We start from the raw sequence: 18831 nt of genomic DNA, 5'->3' as shown, positions 1-18831 counted from the left end.
GTGTACCTTATATATGGTGAGACCGGTGTACATATGGGAAAAAGAGCTAATATATCCAACCCTTATATCTGTAAAGATTTCCAAAATAGAAGACATATTTATTATTACAAGACATAACGCATTCTTTTAACGAGTGATCATCACCTGAGTTTTTATTCCTTAGCTTTGTTGAATGTCGAAATGGACATTTGAGAAATGGGTTTGAGGCGTGGCCTGAAGTTTTAACGGCTTTTACTGGTAGGTAGCGAAAGAACGTCATCTCCCGCTTGCACCAAGCGGCGTGAACGTAGCACCTGCAGCCTACGCAGTCATATGATATATATAAAATGAACTGCAACAAATAATTTGTCTCAAAGCCAAATCAGAAGGAAAGCAACGAAACTGGACCCTGTTTGACAAGCTTAAAGCACTGTAAAGAAAACAACAAGCTCCTTTGGAAAGGATCAGCAATCTGGTTTTCCAACAAATCCATCGGTAAGTGTGTTTTTGATCCAATGAGTAGTTTTTGTTTCATTTACTATGTATTTCTTTCCCAAAACTTGATTATTTTCTAGGTAACATTAATAGGTCTTAAACTTTGTTCCGTTAGATCAGTAGCTATGGAAATTACTTATACATGTTACCAGAATTTTATTAATAGCGATTTGCATGTTCGTATAATATGAGCACAGCAACATACTTAAATCTGAAACAAAAACATAATATATTGAAATCGGTCTGATTTTTATAGAAGGCGTTTATTATTTCAACAATTGAAGTTTCAACGCCCAATAAGAAGTTTTGTACAATACACTGTTAACAAATTTTCTATTTTGCACTGAATGACTAATAAAAGTATAAAATACAGTAGTAAAAATATCATAACAAGAAACCGACGAGTTGTATTGTACTGAGAAACTGACCAGCGTTTTCAGCATTTCATGTTAAGGAAATGTTTATAAGATATTAAATCTGTAGTGTTATTTAAGTTGTGTTTATTGAGAAGAGAAATTTTGTGTTGTAATTCTAGATTGAAGAAAGTTTGTTATTGAAAGAAATATTCATGGCAAATTTTTAAATAGGCAGATTAATTGTAAACTTTTTATCATTCGAAATACCTAGTAATAGTAACTGATTTTTTGTGACAAATGAAAAGGGGAAGACTTATTATTGCACTGAGTAATTCATAAAGGTTTATGTTACAGAATTACTATAAAACGTTAAACTTATTTGAATACTTTTCGAATTTGTATACTTGATAATTAACTAAAGTATTTTATGTATAAAATAAATAATCAAAATACTTTATTTTTGTAAACTTTTAGTTCAAAAGGCCTAGCGAGTGACTAGTTAAGGTTTTAAAAACGTGCATAATTATTAGAAATATGCTTAGGCACGACGCAACAATATCAACATTTTATATTTTCACGGCGTAGGATAAAAGCTTCTCAGTTATTATATTTTCATAAAGAATTTTAGGCTTATTTACTTGAGTCTTGGAGTTTTTGCTAATGTTTTTCTTCACTAAGTATATATATTGCTCGTAATGTTGCTCTGAAGGCAGATTACGAGGTTATATTGTTTTGTTTCATTAAGCAGACATTTAATGCGGCTTTGAAGGCAGATTATGTGGTTGAATCATTTTACTTCGTTAAGCAGGCACTTAATGGTTAAAGTTGCTCAAAAGACAGATTATGAGGTTTAATCGTTTTGCTTTGTTAAGTAAACACTTAGTACTTAATGTTGCTCTAAAAGTAGATTACTAGACTTAATGGTTTCACATAACAAATTCACTTAATATAACAATAATAGTATTAAACCCTTTCTCTATTTGTTTGGTTATTTTTATTTCTGGAATATGCTTATTTTACCTCTTGAGTTTCATTATTTTGAACAATAAGTCGTGAAAATCCTATATATTTGTGTAAGTGACACATTTTATGAAAACTGATAAATTATAATTATCTTTACAATAATTTTGTAAGTGCGTGAAATAGAGTTTTAAGACGAAATGAGTGTTTTACAGTGTTCTGATAAGCGAAGTATCATCAATACTGTGTGGGTTCTACCTACCAGTTAGGATAAGCAAAGTATCATCAATGCTGTGTGGGTTTTACCTACCAGTTCTGATAAGCGAAGTATCATCAATGCTGTATGGGTCCTACCTACCAGTTCTGATAAGCGAAGTATCATCAATACTGTGTGGGTTCTACCTACTAGTTCTGATAAGCGAAGTATCAACAATACTGTGTGGGTTCTACCTACTAGTTCTGATAAGCAAAGTATCAACAATACTGTGTGGGTCCTACCTACTAGTTCTGATAAGCGAAGTATCAACAATACTGTGTGAGTCCTACCTACTAGAAATAAGCTCTTAGCGTGGTGTATGCTATTTTTTCTCATACATTGTACCTTAGTTTACTTCTATTTATACACTATTAAATGCACCACTTATTGTTTTCAACACAAATATCTGGATTGTTTAAAATTCAATATATTTCCATAAATATCTGTTTGTTCTTTGATTTTTACTCATTGGTAGAGTAGTCGAAAGTTTTAAATGCTAAAATCTGTCCAAGATACGGGCCTATCTTTCTAGGGCAAGCTCGAATACAGTACATCCTGTTTACAACAAAACGAGATTCATAGAGCATGATTAGGTAAATTTTGAGATATTTGTTGATTTTAGAAAAACAACAACTCTTTAATCTTATCATGCCTTTTTTATAGTTCAGACTACTTATCTTTATTGAAAAACGGAATAAGACTAAAAATGTACAGAATTAGAACTAAGCTACTTGACTAAACCTTTGTCGCTAGTTTTTGAAGCTAGTTACAGATTTGTACTTTGGTGTTTAAGATTGTATCATGTCATGTGAAGTTCAAACTGACACGATTTAAGTCGAAAGTTTGTCCCAATAAAAATAATTCTATAAATTGAAGTACCTATAAATACAGGATTTATTCAACACTCTCGTGGTTAAACAACAAGTTCATCGTCAAACGATCCTAGTAAAACATTAATAATTTGATCTGTGGAGATTAAGATTCTCAAGTATAATCTATAAGTATAAGAAAAATAACTAACTTAGGAAAAGGGATTCAATTTACTAGGAATTGTCTCATCATAACACGAATAAAACAATGATATAACAGCTAGCTAACAAATTATGCATTTTCTGCTGAATAGTATCATTTATGCAAGGTTCTTAATGGAGTTTCTTACTATGCTAATTTATAAAAATTATGTAATATGTGGCACTTAATAATTTGGGAAAATATAAAGAAATAATGTAGAATTTATACTGTAATAACTAGTCAGAACAAAGGACTGATTTCATGATAAATGATTATATGAAAGACCAGTGAAAACGTATATACTGAGGAATTAACAAAACGCTGTATTGTATTGAATGAAAATGTTAAACTTTTGGTGCTATTGTGAAGTCTTATAAATTACAGTTTTGCTAGTGAAAGCTTGTGTTAAAATAAGTGACTAATATAAAGTCGAATCAGTTTTTATTCTTTTAATTTTAGAAAAATGGATGCAATGTTAAACAGTACGGTTTCCAGTTACAAAATGTTAGTTTAAAATAGTTTAAAATTTAAGAACGTTGTATATGTTACCAAAGGCAGCTTAGTTGATTGGACATGAAAAGATAAAATTAAAAAGTCTGTCCTTGAACGACCAACAAAGAGAAGACCGAGAGAACACAAAGTTCTCAGCATTTGATGAAAGTTCAACTCTAATGTTTAGTGCAGTTTTCACTTTCAAAACATTTAAAGTTTGGTGACCACTTAAAAAAATTCTAGTTTTATAAAGAAAGATAAATGCAATTTAATGAGTGTAATTTAATTCTTTAACGTCAAATATTTCTTAAACAAATGAACGACGAACCCTTGTAAGACTTTAATACGTTAGAAATTACTCATAACGTATTTACTAGCCTGAAAATAGAAGTTTCGTATCTTACAGGTCTGTTGTAAGTTTGAAAGATTATACCACTAAAGTTAGGAACTCGATCCCAGCGATACGCACAGCACAGATAATCTCGCCATTCTTAATTTAGCAGTGTTAGACTAGATGGAAGGCAGCTACTCATCACCACCCACCGCCAACTCTTGGGTTACTCTTTTACTAATGAATAATGGGACTGAATGTCACTTATAACGCCCCAAGGCTGAAAGGATGAGCATGTTTGGTGGGACAAGGATTCATATTCGCGATACACCAATTGTGAGTCCAGCGCACTAACAATGTCTGTTTACTAATGAATAACATTGGCTCGCAGGCAACCCAAACAAATGTATTTTTGTGTACACGTTAGATTTTATTAAATACTTTAAGCTACTCAGAAGTATTTTTCATATTACTCTGAAATGAGTAGGTATTCATGGTTCACGGTTAATATTAAAATAAGTACAATAGTTCAACAGTTAGATTTTTTAAAAAATACATAGTTTCCGGTAATTTTATAGTTATTTAGTTTAGAAAAATATAAATGAAATGTTATGTTTCTTATCAAATAAAGGACTTTTTAGATGTCCTCATATTTTTATCATACTTACATTCTTTATTATATTAGAAAGAGACAGTTTACGAATTCGAGAAAATCAGACATGACAATGTTATTAAAGCACTCGACTCGTAGTCTGAGAGTCGCGAGTTCGAATCCCCGTCGCACCAAACATGCTTGCCTTTTCAGCCGTGGGGACGTTATAAAGTTACGGTCAATCCCACTATTCGTTGGTAAAAGAGTAGCTCAACAGTTGGCGGTAGGTGATGATGACTAGCTGCCTTCTCTCTAGTCTTACACTGCTAAATTAGGGACGGCTAGCGCAGATAGTCCTTGTGTAACTTTGCTCGAAATTCAAAACGAAACAAACTAATTCGAGGGCCCATGGATCATACCCCTTTACCACAAAATCACGTTCCGTTTCTTTACACCTGTAGGTATGTTATAAGAGAAATGGTTAAATTTTATTATTCACTAGAATGTCCCAGAAACTGGCGATGTGTTCTGTTGAGTAGTTACTTTCTCTGTTATCTATCTGTTAAAAATTACAGTACCCTAGTTCATATAACATTTTAGTAGTTTAGCGCGAATATCCGAAATAAACTTTATCAAACAACAAGCTGCTCTTCAATTTAGTAATAAATTTACTTCATTTTAAAAGTGAATAAAGGACTCTGAAGTTTCTACAAAAATTTATATTATAAATTTAAAACAAAGTTTACTTTCAAACGTCTATAGCTGATAATTATGAAGCATAACTCTGACGACAATAACGTCAGATAATTATGAGAACTCTTTAGGCTCAATATGTGAAGTTTCTTTTTTTAAACTGATAAAAATTAAACATATCTCATAATTAATTATATTCCTAAAATTACCTCTTCTAGCTTGTGTAAGTTGAATACTGATGAAGTCGGAGCACCTTGTAACTTTGATAATTATCATTACCTTCTGATCAAAGCAAATTACCAACTTTAAACGTAACTCAGTAATAAACATACATAATGTTGTATGTCGTTTCTACTTATAGTGATTAGAATGCATCGGTACATCAGCAGTAACACTCGCTTTTGTGATATTATTGTCCGTAAGCCTAAAAATATTATATGGAATTCGGCCGGTTTAGAGGATTTCGGTTAGTCAGTAATTCATATACTGAACTTTCAATCCAAAATAGTCCTCATAATGAAAATTAACGAAAGTAAATATATATTATATAGGTTTATTAAAAGTTTTGACTATAATAACACACCAAACATGCTCGCTCTTTCAGCCGTGGAGATGTTATAAAATACGGTCAATCTCACTTTTAATAAAGCTATATTAATGAAACTATAAAATACAACTTTCAAATAGCGTAAAACTCCGAGGTGAGGAGAGAAAAGAGCCCACCGTGTAACTTTGTACTTAATTGTGAATAAACAAATAACCCCTCTTGATGTTTTGTAGTCAGATTTAATGTATTTCGTTTCACTTTGTAATTAAATATTAATATAATTTATATATATATGTATATTTCGGTGTGGATGTTAAAGTTCTTCTTTAATAAATTATGGTCTTTATTTACTATACACAAAACAAAAATACGAAATAAAAGTTTTACAATAATGTGCGTTTTTTTATAGCAAAGTCACAGCAGGACATCTACTGAGTCCAATGAGGGGAAGCAAACCCCTGATTTTAGCGTTATAAATCCGTAGTCTTACCGCTTTACCAGCGGGAGGATTTTAGGAACAAAATATAAACATCAATAATCGTATTTTTTTGTGAAATTAAAAGATAAAATATTTCTCGTTCTTTATTTTAACTAAAACATCTCTTTCTCTAGTTCAAAGATGAAAGATTGTTTAAAAAATAATTTTTTTCAGCTCAAATTTAAGATAGGGAATCAAATTTCTGCAGCCTTTCCTTATCTCCCCTCAGTTTTATAATTTTAAAGGACTGAGTACAAACGGCCATAATAAAATGAAGATTAACTGTTACAACTTATTGTCTTAATTATAAGAAATCACGCTGTTATCAATACTAAAATTTTGTTTTTATTTGCACAAAAAAGTGATAGCAAAGTCACAGCAGGACATCTACTGAGTCGAATGAGGTCCCTAATTTAGAATTGATAGAATAGAAGGAAAAGCAAACCCACCACCAGCCGCCAACTCTTGTGATTTTAGCGTTATAAATCCGTAGTCTTACCGCTTTACCAGCGGGAGGATTTTAGGGAAATGACTTGCGTACAAATACTAAAATGTCTTGCTCGTAATTAAATTTGTCATAAACAATTATCAAGCCACTACAACCATAGTCTTCATTTTGTTCATTTTAATAATACATGGAAACATCAATAATCGTATTTTTTTGTGAAATTAAAAGATAAAATATTTCTCGTTCTTTATTTTAACTAAAACATCTCTTTCTCTAGTTCAAAGATGAAAGATTGTTTAAAAAATAAATTCTAACCTAACCTTTAATGTGTATTAGAAACGGTATTACTTTAACACAAATCATTTAATGGTAGTTTTTTGCAGATGTTTTACGATATCTTTAATCTTATTTAAGTTGCAACATTACTGACATTTAAAATTCATAAACACCACACTAATTAAAAAAACTGATTATTTGTTGTTAATAATACAAAATAAACAACGGGCTACCTCTCTATTATCCACTGCAAGGATTGAAACCCAACATTTAGATTTATAAGACCTCAGACCTACCTTTGTGTCAACGTTGAACTAAAAACAATAATGAATGCGATTTGTTTTTGATTTTCTCTAAAATCGAGTTCTTTTAACTGCAAACATCAGCAAGTTGGTTTTAAAATATTGTTAGATTTAATATTATTCACAAATCACGCCCCTTTCAGCCGTGGAGCGTTATAATGTCACGGTGAATCCCACTATTCGTTGGTAAAAGAGTAGACCAAGAGTAGGCGGTGGGTGGTGATGACTAGCTGCCTTCCCTCTAGTTTTACACTACTAAATTAGGGACGGCTAGCACAGATAGCCCTCGAGTAGCTTTATGCGAAATTCTAAAAACAAACAAACAAACAAACTTATAGTAATATTTATCCCATCCTTCAACAAAATATTTACTTAATATATTTTACAATGATAAATAATATATCACATGATGTAGTCCTTCTAAGCTTTTCTTCTGCAGGAAACTGGATTTTTAAGATATCGTTTTGCCCCTTTAAGTTACTTTTCTTAAAACAAACGGACAATATAGTTATGTGTAACTGCAACCACGTGTGTTTTCTTGTAAAGTAAAGGAATTATATTAGTTATCGAACTTATATGTTGATGTTTAAACATAATATATATATATATATGTATGTATTAGGTTGAGGAATAATTCGTGAGCGTTTTTAAATAATTTCATTCAAGCATTACATGCAAGACTATACAATACTTCAATGCATGAACACATTACATCCAAAACATTTATTATGATACTTTATTTCATGTAATACCTAGGTATATAGTATGCATTGTTTTAAACGAAATTGCAAGAAATTAAATGCGAAAAGTAGATGGTGTCGAAAATGCTCAATTTTGTCCACTTGACATTCCAGTTAATGAGCTGAAAATGAAAGCAAAAATTAAAGACATATGAAAATCAAACACACCATCTATTAGAGCAAAACATTATCTACCAAATGACATGAAATATTTTGCGAAAGCGTTTCATTTCTGAATATATTTTTTTAACTTGAAAAAACGCTCACGAATTATTCCTCAACCCAATAAATAAAAAAATATTATTTTGTTGATGTAAAATAGGTAACTGTAAAACCTGTAACAAGCTCAGAGTTGTTGTGTACAAACTGGAAATAGATATTTTTGTTTCCCTTTTTTCTAATATTCGTCAATATTTTTCATAAATTTATCAAGTCATATATTAACGTTATTCCAAAGGTTTCCGTTAAACATTTAATATATTACAATTAGAATTTGAAGAGGGAAAAATTTCCAAAAGGCAAAATGATATTCAATAATATATATTGTTACAAAAAATGAAAAAAAACCAAAAAAAACTGCAGGTAACGCATACGTTGAAGATAATGACAGGACTTTAAGACAATAACATAAAGACCAAATATTTTAGTGTAAGCCCGTAAAACTGCCGAATAACCCTTTAAACTACAGCACGCATTGGTAACAACAAATCAGCTATTACTGGCAAAATTTATAGTATCTCAAGGATCACCGATCTGTTTTTTTCTTTAGAAAGATAGAAAATAAAGGATTTGTTTTTCATAAATATACTGTAAATTGCCAAGGTTAGAAAACGAGAAGACTCTTCTAACAATTTAGCGATTTCTGCCCTTCTGTTTATTCATTTTTTTCTGCTTATTTTGTAAGCCTTTTGTTTATTGATGCCGTAGTAATAACAGTACCTATCTGAAATTTAATTAATACACCAGACAAGTTATTTCGGTTACTCAAGATAGATCGTATCTATATAAGAATCATTGTTTCTCTTCAATAGCTTTCACCTGTTTTAATGTATGTTATAAGTAAAGAGCTCAGTATTACCTTTCTCCTAATGCTGGAATGCTCCATGTAAGATTATGATCAATACTTGGATTATAATGGGAAGTATATTTGCATAGATATTATGTTATAGACCTTCTTTCGTCCTTGTTATTTAATGGATCCATATTTTCTTTTTGAAATAAATGTTGAAAACTAATGTAAGTCAAAGTGAGCCGAAACAGCAATTATTTTTGGAGTAAATTATCTTACTCTAGCATTCACGGTATTAACGTTGACCATTGTTTATCTCTTAAGTGTCATTATATCTAGTTTATTGTCACCTAATGAAGATTTCCATAATTTCTCATTGACTTAGGAAAATGATTCGATATTGTAACAAGGTACCAGTTTTAGAAAATGGATTTAACAAAACAACAACAAAAGTTATGATTTACTTACTTTATTACTTTAAGACTTGTCACAAACTTCTGTAGGTGTCAAACTGTAATTAGGACGACATTTTATAACTTTTAATAGAAAATGGGATGTAATGTTAGCCTGTTTATTATCACAGTTACCTCTGAATTTTAAAGATGTTCAGAAAACACTTTTAAGCCTTCATTTGGAAAAGTAAATCTTTAAATGGCCCTGTTTCTTGTAGCTTGTCTCCACACGTTATTGCATGCAACTATACCTAGATAGATAGATATCTTCTCTAAATGTAATAACTTACAAAGACAAAATACCAACAAAGCAAATTTGAACCATTTGGAAAAGTAAGTCAATCAAAAATGGAATATACAAGTACAGGACGTAAGATTCGGCATTACTGACGTACAAAGTAAACAGAATAATTCGTTATTAATTTGAATAATGTCTTTCAAACTTTAGTTTATTAATTTACAATTTAAATACCTCATTCACCATTTCAATGTGATTATGTTTTGATGTGGGATAAATACCCTATTAAAATTAGAATGTTTTACACTGTTAAATGTGATAGAAAACAGTGAACTGGAATTGTTTGTTTTGAATTTCGCGCAAAGCTACTCGAGTTGGGCTTCTCTTTTACCAACGAATAATGGTATTGACCGTCACATTATGATGCCCCCACGGCTGAAAAGGCGAGCATGTTTGGTGTGACGGGTATGCGAATCTGCGACCCTCAGATTACAAGTCGAGTGACTTAACAACCTGGCCATGCCGGGCCTATGAACTGGAATTAACATCTGATACTGAATTAATGTGAACTTATGGCAAAAATTAACAAAAAAAATTGAATATTCAAGCATTAATCCATTGATTTCCTCGTAGAGTATTAATACATTATTAAATTTAAAACGACAATTTACACATACACTTTTCATTTTTAATGTAAAGTATTAACTCAGGATCAATGTATTCGCGCCTTTTCAGCTTCCACTAGAAACTTCTAATTAAAAAACCTTAAAATTATATTTGCTATTATCGTTGTTTATTCAAATTTGTATTGTGGTACGATTGTTTTTAACGTAAGCATGTTAATATATATATATATGTGGAACTTCAGTTACTTTTGCAAAGCAAAAACATTTTATTATCTAAAGTATAATGCTTCAACATATCTTTTGTGGTTTCATAATTAATGTTCAGCCTGACCCTCTCTTTAATGACGATGTGTCTACATCGCTCAAAGAACTTTCGAACCGGTAAATTTGAAAATACATGATTTTGTGGTTTGAATTTTGCTCAAACGAAAACAAGCTCCGTACTGTTATAGTAGTTTTTGGACAATGTTTACAATTAAGATAATCAGTTTTTCTCTCTACATATGTATTTCTCTGGTATATTATACATAGAATATTAGATGTGTATTAATATTTGATAATAAGAAATGATTTATATTTAAATCTGTATTTATATGTATAAATATATACTCTCATGTAGGCATTATTTTTAAGATGTCTTTACATATTTCTTTTACTCAAGTATTTGTGAACTGAAAGCATGTATTAAGGAAATAAAATACAAAACTAAATTGAATATACCATTAACAAATTTCTTTTCCAGTCATAGCTGATTTCATCAATCTTATTATTTTTTTATATAAAGTTTAGTTATCTGCGCTGCTTTCTTCCACAGATTCGACTAATTTCTGAAGAACAGATAGTAGAATGTCAGTTGTACTTGGAGCCCTGTGGATATTAGTTTGGGGAATGATAATTGCCACACCAACTAATGGAATTACAGCAAAAAACAACAGTAAGATTTGCTTTATTTAAAATACATGCTAGTTTATTGCACTCACTTTTAACAAACTTGAGAAGGAAGTGAGAAAAAAATATAGCATCATAATTATAGTGTGTAGTTTTGATTGGTGTCGCTCACAATTACCCATATGTTGAAGGAACAGTTTTGACTTAATTAGTGCACTCTGTCTCCATTGATTTCCTGATTTGATTTAACAAGAAAGTATTTAATGAAACAGGAATACATTAAAATCCCAGCTGTCACAATTAAACCATAACCGTTTACAGAACGTGAAGGAGCTACTTTTTGGTGCTGATGAAGTATTTGAAATATCACATGGACTTACCTTTATCTTATGAAATCAAGAACATTGAGGTTAAAATTAACTTTGTATGAAACTGATATGATTTAATTTATATGACTATGTAAAGTTTTTGAACAAACAAAGAATGATTTGCATGATGATAAAGACAATGAATAGAGAAATTTAGGGAGAGTAATAAAATGATGGGGAGGACTGAAGAATAGACTGTTTATCTTTGGTACAGAATGAATTTGTTTTCATATACTATCCAAGCAGCTTTGACTATGTTATAAAAGGTTACAAATGAATGTCAGGACATTTGTTAAATTTTCACAAAAAAAACACAATATATTAACATGAATGGAACAGCTGACGGTAGAATACGACAGACCTCAAAGACATGAATACTAACTCAGAGGCCTTTAGAGAATAAGACCAGAACTCCCTCGAGTAGCCTGAGAAAGGTGTATAGTGGACCGTGAAGAAATACTATGACTGTTGATTATGAAAGTCAGATATATACGTATTTTACTTATTTTATGACACATTGTTCTTTCAAATACAGGATCTTTAAAAACAATCACTCCAATGTATTATCTAAATTTATTTTAATAAAAATAACCAACAACAACAGAACACTCGTCAATAAAACTATGTTACTTAATGTATATTATTAAATATTCTATGGAAAAAATGGAAACTAAGATTTTACCTAGTTCTTGTACATGCAATTGAAACGTTCAATAAGTTGAAATTCATCATGTTACCTTAGACATATATATATATGCCAAAAAACTCTCGTAAATTAAAAGTTTACAAATACACCAACTATATTTTGACTGTTGTATTATTTTTTTTTGCTTACGTTACAATGGAAAAATATATAAATACAATGACGTTTGGACAATGGAGCTGTTAGATGTTGTCATAGTAACAAACTCGTCCATATCATTTTCCCATATTTTCGCGCTAAAATGTTATCATTTCATTAGATTTGTAACTAGACCACAGTCATTAAGTTAGTTATCACCATTAGATTCCATCTAGGAACATAGGGCCGCAATCGCTTGCGGATTCTTCAAGAAGTATTTAAGTGAGTAGGTTGTTAGCCCACTGCACCGAGCCGTCCCTAATTTAGCAGTGTAAGACTAGAGGGAAGGCAGCTAGTCATCACCACCCACTGCCAACTCTTGGGCTACTCTTTTACCAACGAATAGTGGGATTGACCGTCACATTATAACGCCCCCACGGCTGGGAGGGCGAGCATGTTTGGCGCGACGCTGGTACGAACCCGCGACCCTCGGATTACGAGTCGCACGCCTTACGCGCTTGGCCATGCCAGGCCCACAGTCATTAAAGATCAGTTTAATTAAAACCGAAACCTTCGTAATACATGGGCGTGATCCCCCTTCCCCGCTCTCACCCATCCGCAAGTAGCAGTCTTAAAGTTTTAATATTATTAGAATCCAGTTTTTCACCTACTCATGCACTTACTAAACTAACATGACGTTATCGATCTTAAAAAAGTACAAACCAATATTATTTGTGTTTTCATACAGGTAACACAATCACCATTATGTAATTTTTTGAATTACAACAAGTTGTTTGTTTATTTGTTTAGAATTAAGCACAAAGCTGTACAATGGGCTATCTGTGCTGTGTCCACCACGGGTATCTAAACCCGGGTGTTAGATGTGAGAGTAAATTACAAAAAATTTACTAGTTAACTTTTTCTTTCATTATATGTGTTTAAACGTTTGTGTTGACAAAAACAGCCATGATAATAATTTACACTATAAAAAAAACAGTTTCTTACAAATTATTTATTACAGTTCACAGAGGAAAAATGCAAAACTTCTGAAAAAATACTAAAGATTATTTTTATTTGCTCGCAAAATTACGAACTTCAAAGTACGTTAATTCTATTTGATAGCAAGTTAATACAGTCTACGAGGTTATTCAAGAAGTTGTTGATATATACTTTCAACCATAAGGGAAGAAAAAGCAAAACGAATGAACATAGTAACAGTTCAAATCGTTGTCTCTCTATTCGAATACTGGGTTGTGTTTAAGGTAGGTAAAGTAAACTTACTGTGTTCTTTTATAGCACAAAACTACCAAATGAGCAATATGTGCACTGTCACCGCGGGGAATCGAACTTCGAACTTAAATTTATCGCTGACTCACAAGGAGGGGGGTAACGAAAGCAGATAAACGAAATTAATTGCAAATGCCATTTGTAAACCATATCGTTTCGAGTTTCTATTATTTAATGAGATAAAACTGTAGAAGAGTTAGCGGTGTGTACGAAAAATGAATTTCAAAATGAAACGCTTTAAGGTTTATCGCTAATTTCCTTCAAGTCTTCACATTTTGACAACATTTTATTTTATTTTTTCTAACGAAGTCTTGCCATGAAGAGCTATTGTGGTTAACTGTTAATAATTGTTAACACTAATTTCAGTATATTACTATTTTTAAATTATTTCTCTACTAATTGATGACCACGTTCTACTGAAATGTTAGATTAACAATTTAAATTATCTCAGAAATTATGAGGTATTTAAATTTCTAAGAGCTTCATTCAAGGGTAGATTTACAACACTAAAATCAGGGGGTCGATTCCCTTCGGTGGACTCAGCAGATAGCCCAATGTGGCTTTGCTATGAGGAAAAGACACACAAACACACACATTCACAGTCTTGAGTTGGTTTGTTTTAAACGTGTTTTTATAGTGGAGATTGCTATTTTTGAAAGCAGTGAAAATTGTACCAACTTAATGCAAAAACAGATATGACTGAAAAATGTGAAAACAAAACATTAACTAGTTACTTAAATGTCACGTTGTGGAATATGCCTGATTTTAAACTACCAGCATACATACATGTGTTTGTGTGTGTTTACTTATAGCAAAGACATATCGGGCTACCTGCTGAGTCTATTGAGGGGAATCGAACCCCTGATCTTAGCACCATAAATGTAACTTACGTTATGTAACACTGTACAAATAAGATATGTTTTTACTGGTTAAAGACTAATTTAAATTGCATATTTCTGTCGGAGTTCAGAAGGAAGAACAGATTCTTTTAAGAAATAAGCGTCGCATAATACGATGCACACTTTCTAGTGAATAACCTGTAACCGTAGATGGCCATTTCCAAACTGACTATCTGTATAAATCAGTATAGACTTGAAAATACGAAAAAAAAACATCTTCAGCGGCAGTGCTTGAGTATTTTATCGGATATTCCACAGGGAGTAATACTGAGGAAATGGAATGTCAGAATGGTCTATCAGTTTCAGTTACGAAACATAATGATTAGCAGAATAAGTCACAAAATAGTTCCTTAATATTGGAATACAATTTCTATTTTGACTGTTTAAAATTTTATAGCACATTTGGCCGAATAAAAGGCAGGAAAGAAACGTTATTAAAAAGACTGGACTATCGAATATACTTAGATATACGTTACTGAGGCATATCAGTAGTCATTTTCATAATCGGTCGAAGGTGCATAAGGGAAATTGAGTATACCATATAACTCTTTGTGAATTAACGTACTTACATAAAGTTCCGAAGTTCCGAGTTATTTTGATATTCTGTTTATACAGTTTTGACATTTGTTTTAAAAACATTCTTCTGAAGGCTTGACAACTTATTTCGAAAATAGACACGATTATTCTCTTGCTGTTTGTAGTTAATTTTAGATGTTATAGGAAACTGGCAAATCCTTGAAAACGGTAAATTCATAATCTGGCACGAATTAAGAGTTTAGTTGACTTTGTTATTTGCCCTTTTGATTTTTTTTCAACTTTGTAAGCAAAACAAAAAAAGATGTTTTTTTTAGTGTCTGTTCAGTCAATTTGGTTTATTTATTGTATTATTAAATGAAAATATGTCATTCATTGCTATATAAATTAAGTATATTTGAATATTTTGTGTAACATAAAATCAAATTATTATCTTACAATAATAATGTAAATACTTATTATATTCGACATGCCTAAATAAAGGTGTCAATTATTATAGCAGGACCAGTACATTTTAAAGTTTCTAATTAATTTACGTAAACTATTAAGGTTAACAGTTAGAGTCGTTAGACCCTAAATATACATACTTTAAGTGTATTTAAAGAGCATAATATTAAAATTTCATATATCCAAAATGTTGATATTTTAGAAAAGTAAATCTTAATTTCTTTGACTAGTAGCATACATTTAGATTAAATTTTTGTTTGATTGGACATTGAAAAATATTGAAAATTTATATTGGTCGCATCAGACACTTCACACATAATTCAGTGTTTGTCGGTTACTAAAGTTGTATTCGTTTTTAACGCATATATCCCCGTCAAACTAAACATGCTCTCCCTTACAGTCGTGTGTGTGGGAAGGATTATAAATGACGGTCAATCTCATTATTTGTTAGTAAAAGAGTAGCCCAAGAGTTGGCGTCGTATGGTGATGATTAGCTTCCTTCCCTCTCATCTTACCCTGCTAAATTAGAGATGGTTAGAACAGATAGCTTTCATATAGCTTTGCACGAATTTCAACGGCTTGGCAAGGTCAGGTGGTTAAGGCACTCGACTCGTAATCCGAGGGTCGCGAGTTCGAATCCCCGTCATACCAAACATGTTCGCTCTTATAGCCATGAGGCCGTTATAATCCCCACTATTAGTCTGTAAAAGAGTAACACAAGTGTTGGCGGGGGGGTGGTGATGACTAGCTGCCTTTCCTCTAGTCTTACACTGCTAAATTAGGGACGGCTAGCGCAGTAGGCCTTGTGTAGCTTTGCGCGAAATTCACAACAAACCAACACGAATTTCAAAAACAAACACATATTTAATATACTTCAAAAATTGAACAAACTTAACAGCTTTATTTTTTTCGATATGTATGAACACCTCTTGAACTAAGACTGTTTAGAATACATTAGAATACAGCAATAAAATGAAGTGTTGATATGAACTGCAATCCTAACAATTATAATCTAGTCTAAGGGCAGAATTTTCTAGAACCATCGTTTGCAAACATGAGTAGTACAATGCCTACTTCTTTCAAAAATTTGCGCAAAATTGCATAAAAAAACTATCATCTGCTCATAGTTACTTAAACTAGGTGGAATGCAGCTAGTTAAGAGCATCTACGTTTAACTCAAACTGTTCTTAATAAACCGACTAGTGAGATCCGATCTTGATATTTATGACGCACCTTTGATTCACAGTCTGAGCATACCGGCCGTTTGGCAATGTGCGGCTAAATAAAATGTCAATATTTAAATCAAAGGGACGATTTTAAAACGGAAGTATTAGAACTGGAACTATTTCAGAGAAACTGAACTCAGGCTAAATAAATCATATGATTCAAAAGTGTACCGAGAATTATCCCAACATCTTACAAATAGGTTTAACAATGCAAAACATAGTAAACAGGTTTATTTGTTTGTTTGTAGAGAGGCGCAAAACTGTACAAGGGGCTATATGTGCTCTGCTCACTACTGATTTCTAGCTTTGTAAGCCCGCAGACATACCACTGTACTACTGCAGGCTTATATAAAATATTATCATAACAGCAAAAGAAATCAATAATCCTGATGGTCCGCGATTAATAATCACATACAACTAATTAAAGATTATTTATGTTGATATAGTATGGTGTATTGGTTTATATTGAAATTATGAAGTGTGTTCGTCTTCATTGTATATTATCAAAATATTTTTCACGTGTATTGGTGTTTACTTGTATAATCACAGATGAGATGGATGATTTTACTCCCTTACTTCTCGGCCAATACCCTAAAATGCACTATCATGGAGATAACGTTGGTTACCAGAAACGTTTTTCAGAATTCCTGGGAGGACCTGGAAAAAGATATTCCGAATTCTTGGGAGGGCCAGGGAAGCGTATTGTTGAATATCATTTCAAGAACGGTGATAGACTAAAGCGACTGTCAGAATTTCTCGGCGGACCAGGAAAAAGATCTCTAGAAACTTTACCACAGGATACACAAACATCCAAACGTTTCTCTGAATTTCTCGGTGGACCCGGAAAACGCTTTTCAGAATTTCTTGGTGGACCCGGAAAACGATTTTCCGAGTTTCTTGGTGGAGCTGGTAAAAGATTTTCGGAATTCCTTGAAGGATCTGAAAAGCGTTATTCAGAGTTCCTTGGTGGACCTGGAAAGCGATTTTCAGAGTTTCTTGGTGGGCCTGGGAAACGTAATATCAACAGTCCTTCAGAGACTGAAACAGACAGTTCTCAACATGCACATAGTGTCACAAAACGCTTGTCGGAGTTTCTAGGAGGTCCAGGAAAAAGAGATGGTTTTAGTTTTATCAAATACCATGAACCAAAGGGCTCTGAGTTTTTAGGAGGACCTGGTAAATGATATCGACATCGGTTTCGTCATATTTATATATATACGTATGAATATTTACAGCAATGAGAAATGTATTAATATAATAATAACAATACTTCTTACAGATGAAATAATTTTTGAAGAACAATTTTCCAAGTCCCAAAATATTTGTCTAATATAACTACAGATAATATATTTAAATTACACTAAAGTTATTTAGGTTTTACATTACTTGGAACTTTCATTAACGTACATATATAATTGTGAAAAATAAAAGATTGGAGTTTTGTGAAATAAGATACTATCTTCATGAGAATGTATATTATGTGTAACGAAAATAAATATTAGACTGCAACTATTAGAGGTTCTTGTGGAATATTCTGATTTATAACAAAACAGAGTTTTCGTTTGTTTGATACGTGATATTTCTGTCATAAATACTGAATTAATTTAACTTAGTTAAATATCTAAAAGCAATAAGGTAGTAATGCTTTGCCTAAAATAACTAAAATATATAGTTAGTACGCGTTCATGGTGTCACTTATTATTAATTATAGCAACATATATGATGATTATTATCATTCTGAAATTAAAAAGTATCCAATTTATCTAATTATATCTAACTACAAAATCTTCGTAGGAGACTGAAAATAATTTTAAATTTAAAGTTTTGAACAATAACTCCCTCAGAATATAACGAAACGGTTGTACGTCCTTTCCTTTTTGAAATGTTTTTATTGTGTTTTTTTTTAGGGCGTGAAAAGTTAATGACAGATTTTGATAGTTATAACATTTGTAGCAAGTAACGTGTGTAACAATGTATCTCAGGTAAACCTGAATATGACAAAAGAAGGTCAAAACGTTGTTCTCTACTTTATTAGTAAAAGTATTCATACTCATACCAGCCGTCCTGATATACATTTTTACTTCAAGTGGGTTTCTTTTCATCACGAAACTGTGTAATTG

The 18831-nt window shown here is 31.8% G+C and overlaps 1 protein-coding gene across 1 annotated transcript; it reads left to right on the top strand.

Annotated features, from left to right (window-relative positions):
* The first annotated feature begins 330 nt into the window (after positions 1–330).
* LOC143237061 (uncharacterized) lies at positions 331–18226 on the top strand. Its single transcript, XM_076475893.1, has 3 exons — positions 331–474; positions 11096–11215; positions 17261–18226. Exons 2-3 carry the CDS (start codon positions 11128–11130, stop codon positions 17893–17895), a joined length of 723 nt encoding a protein of 240 aa, XP_076332008.1. The 5' UTR covers positions 331–474; positions 11096–11127; the 3' UTR covers positions 17896–18226.
* The last annotated feature ends 605 nt before the right edge of the window (positions 18227–18831 follow it).

Source organism: Tachypleus tridentatus, chromosome 13 (assembly GCF_004210375.1).
Source record: "Tachypleus tridentatus isolate NWPU-2018 chromosome 13, ASM421037v1, whole genome shotgun sequence".
Classification (NCBI taxonomy): Eukaryota; Metazoa; Arthropoda; class Merostomata; order Xiphosura; family Limulidae; genus Tachypleus; species Tachypleus tridentatus.
The sequence above is the reverse complement of the archived record's forward strand: the minus strand, read 5'-3'. Positions and strand labels throughout refer to the sequence as shown.

Excerpts from the sequence above, each read along its gene's own strand:
- LOC143237061 (XM_076475893.1), top strand. The coding sequence starts at position 11,128 with ATGTCAGTTGTACTTGGAGCCCTGTGGATATTAGTTTGGGGAATGATA. Across the intron at positions 11,216-17,260 it reads AATTACAGCAAAAAACAACA|ATGAGATGGATGATTTTACT; the intron begins GTAAGATTTGCT and ends GTATAATCACAG.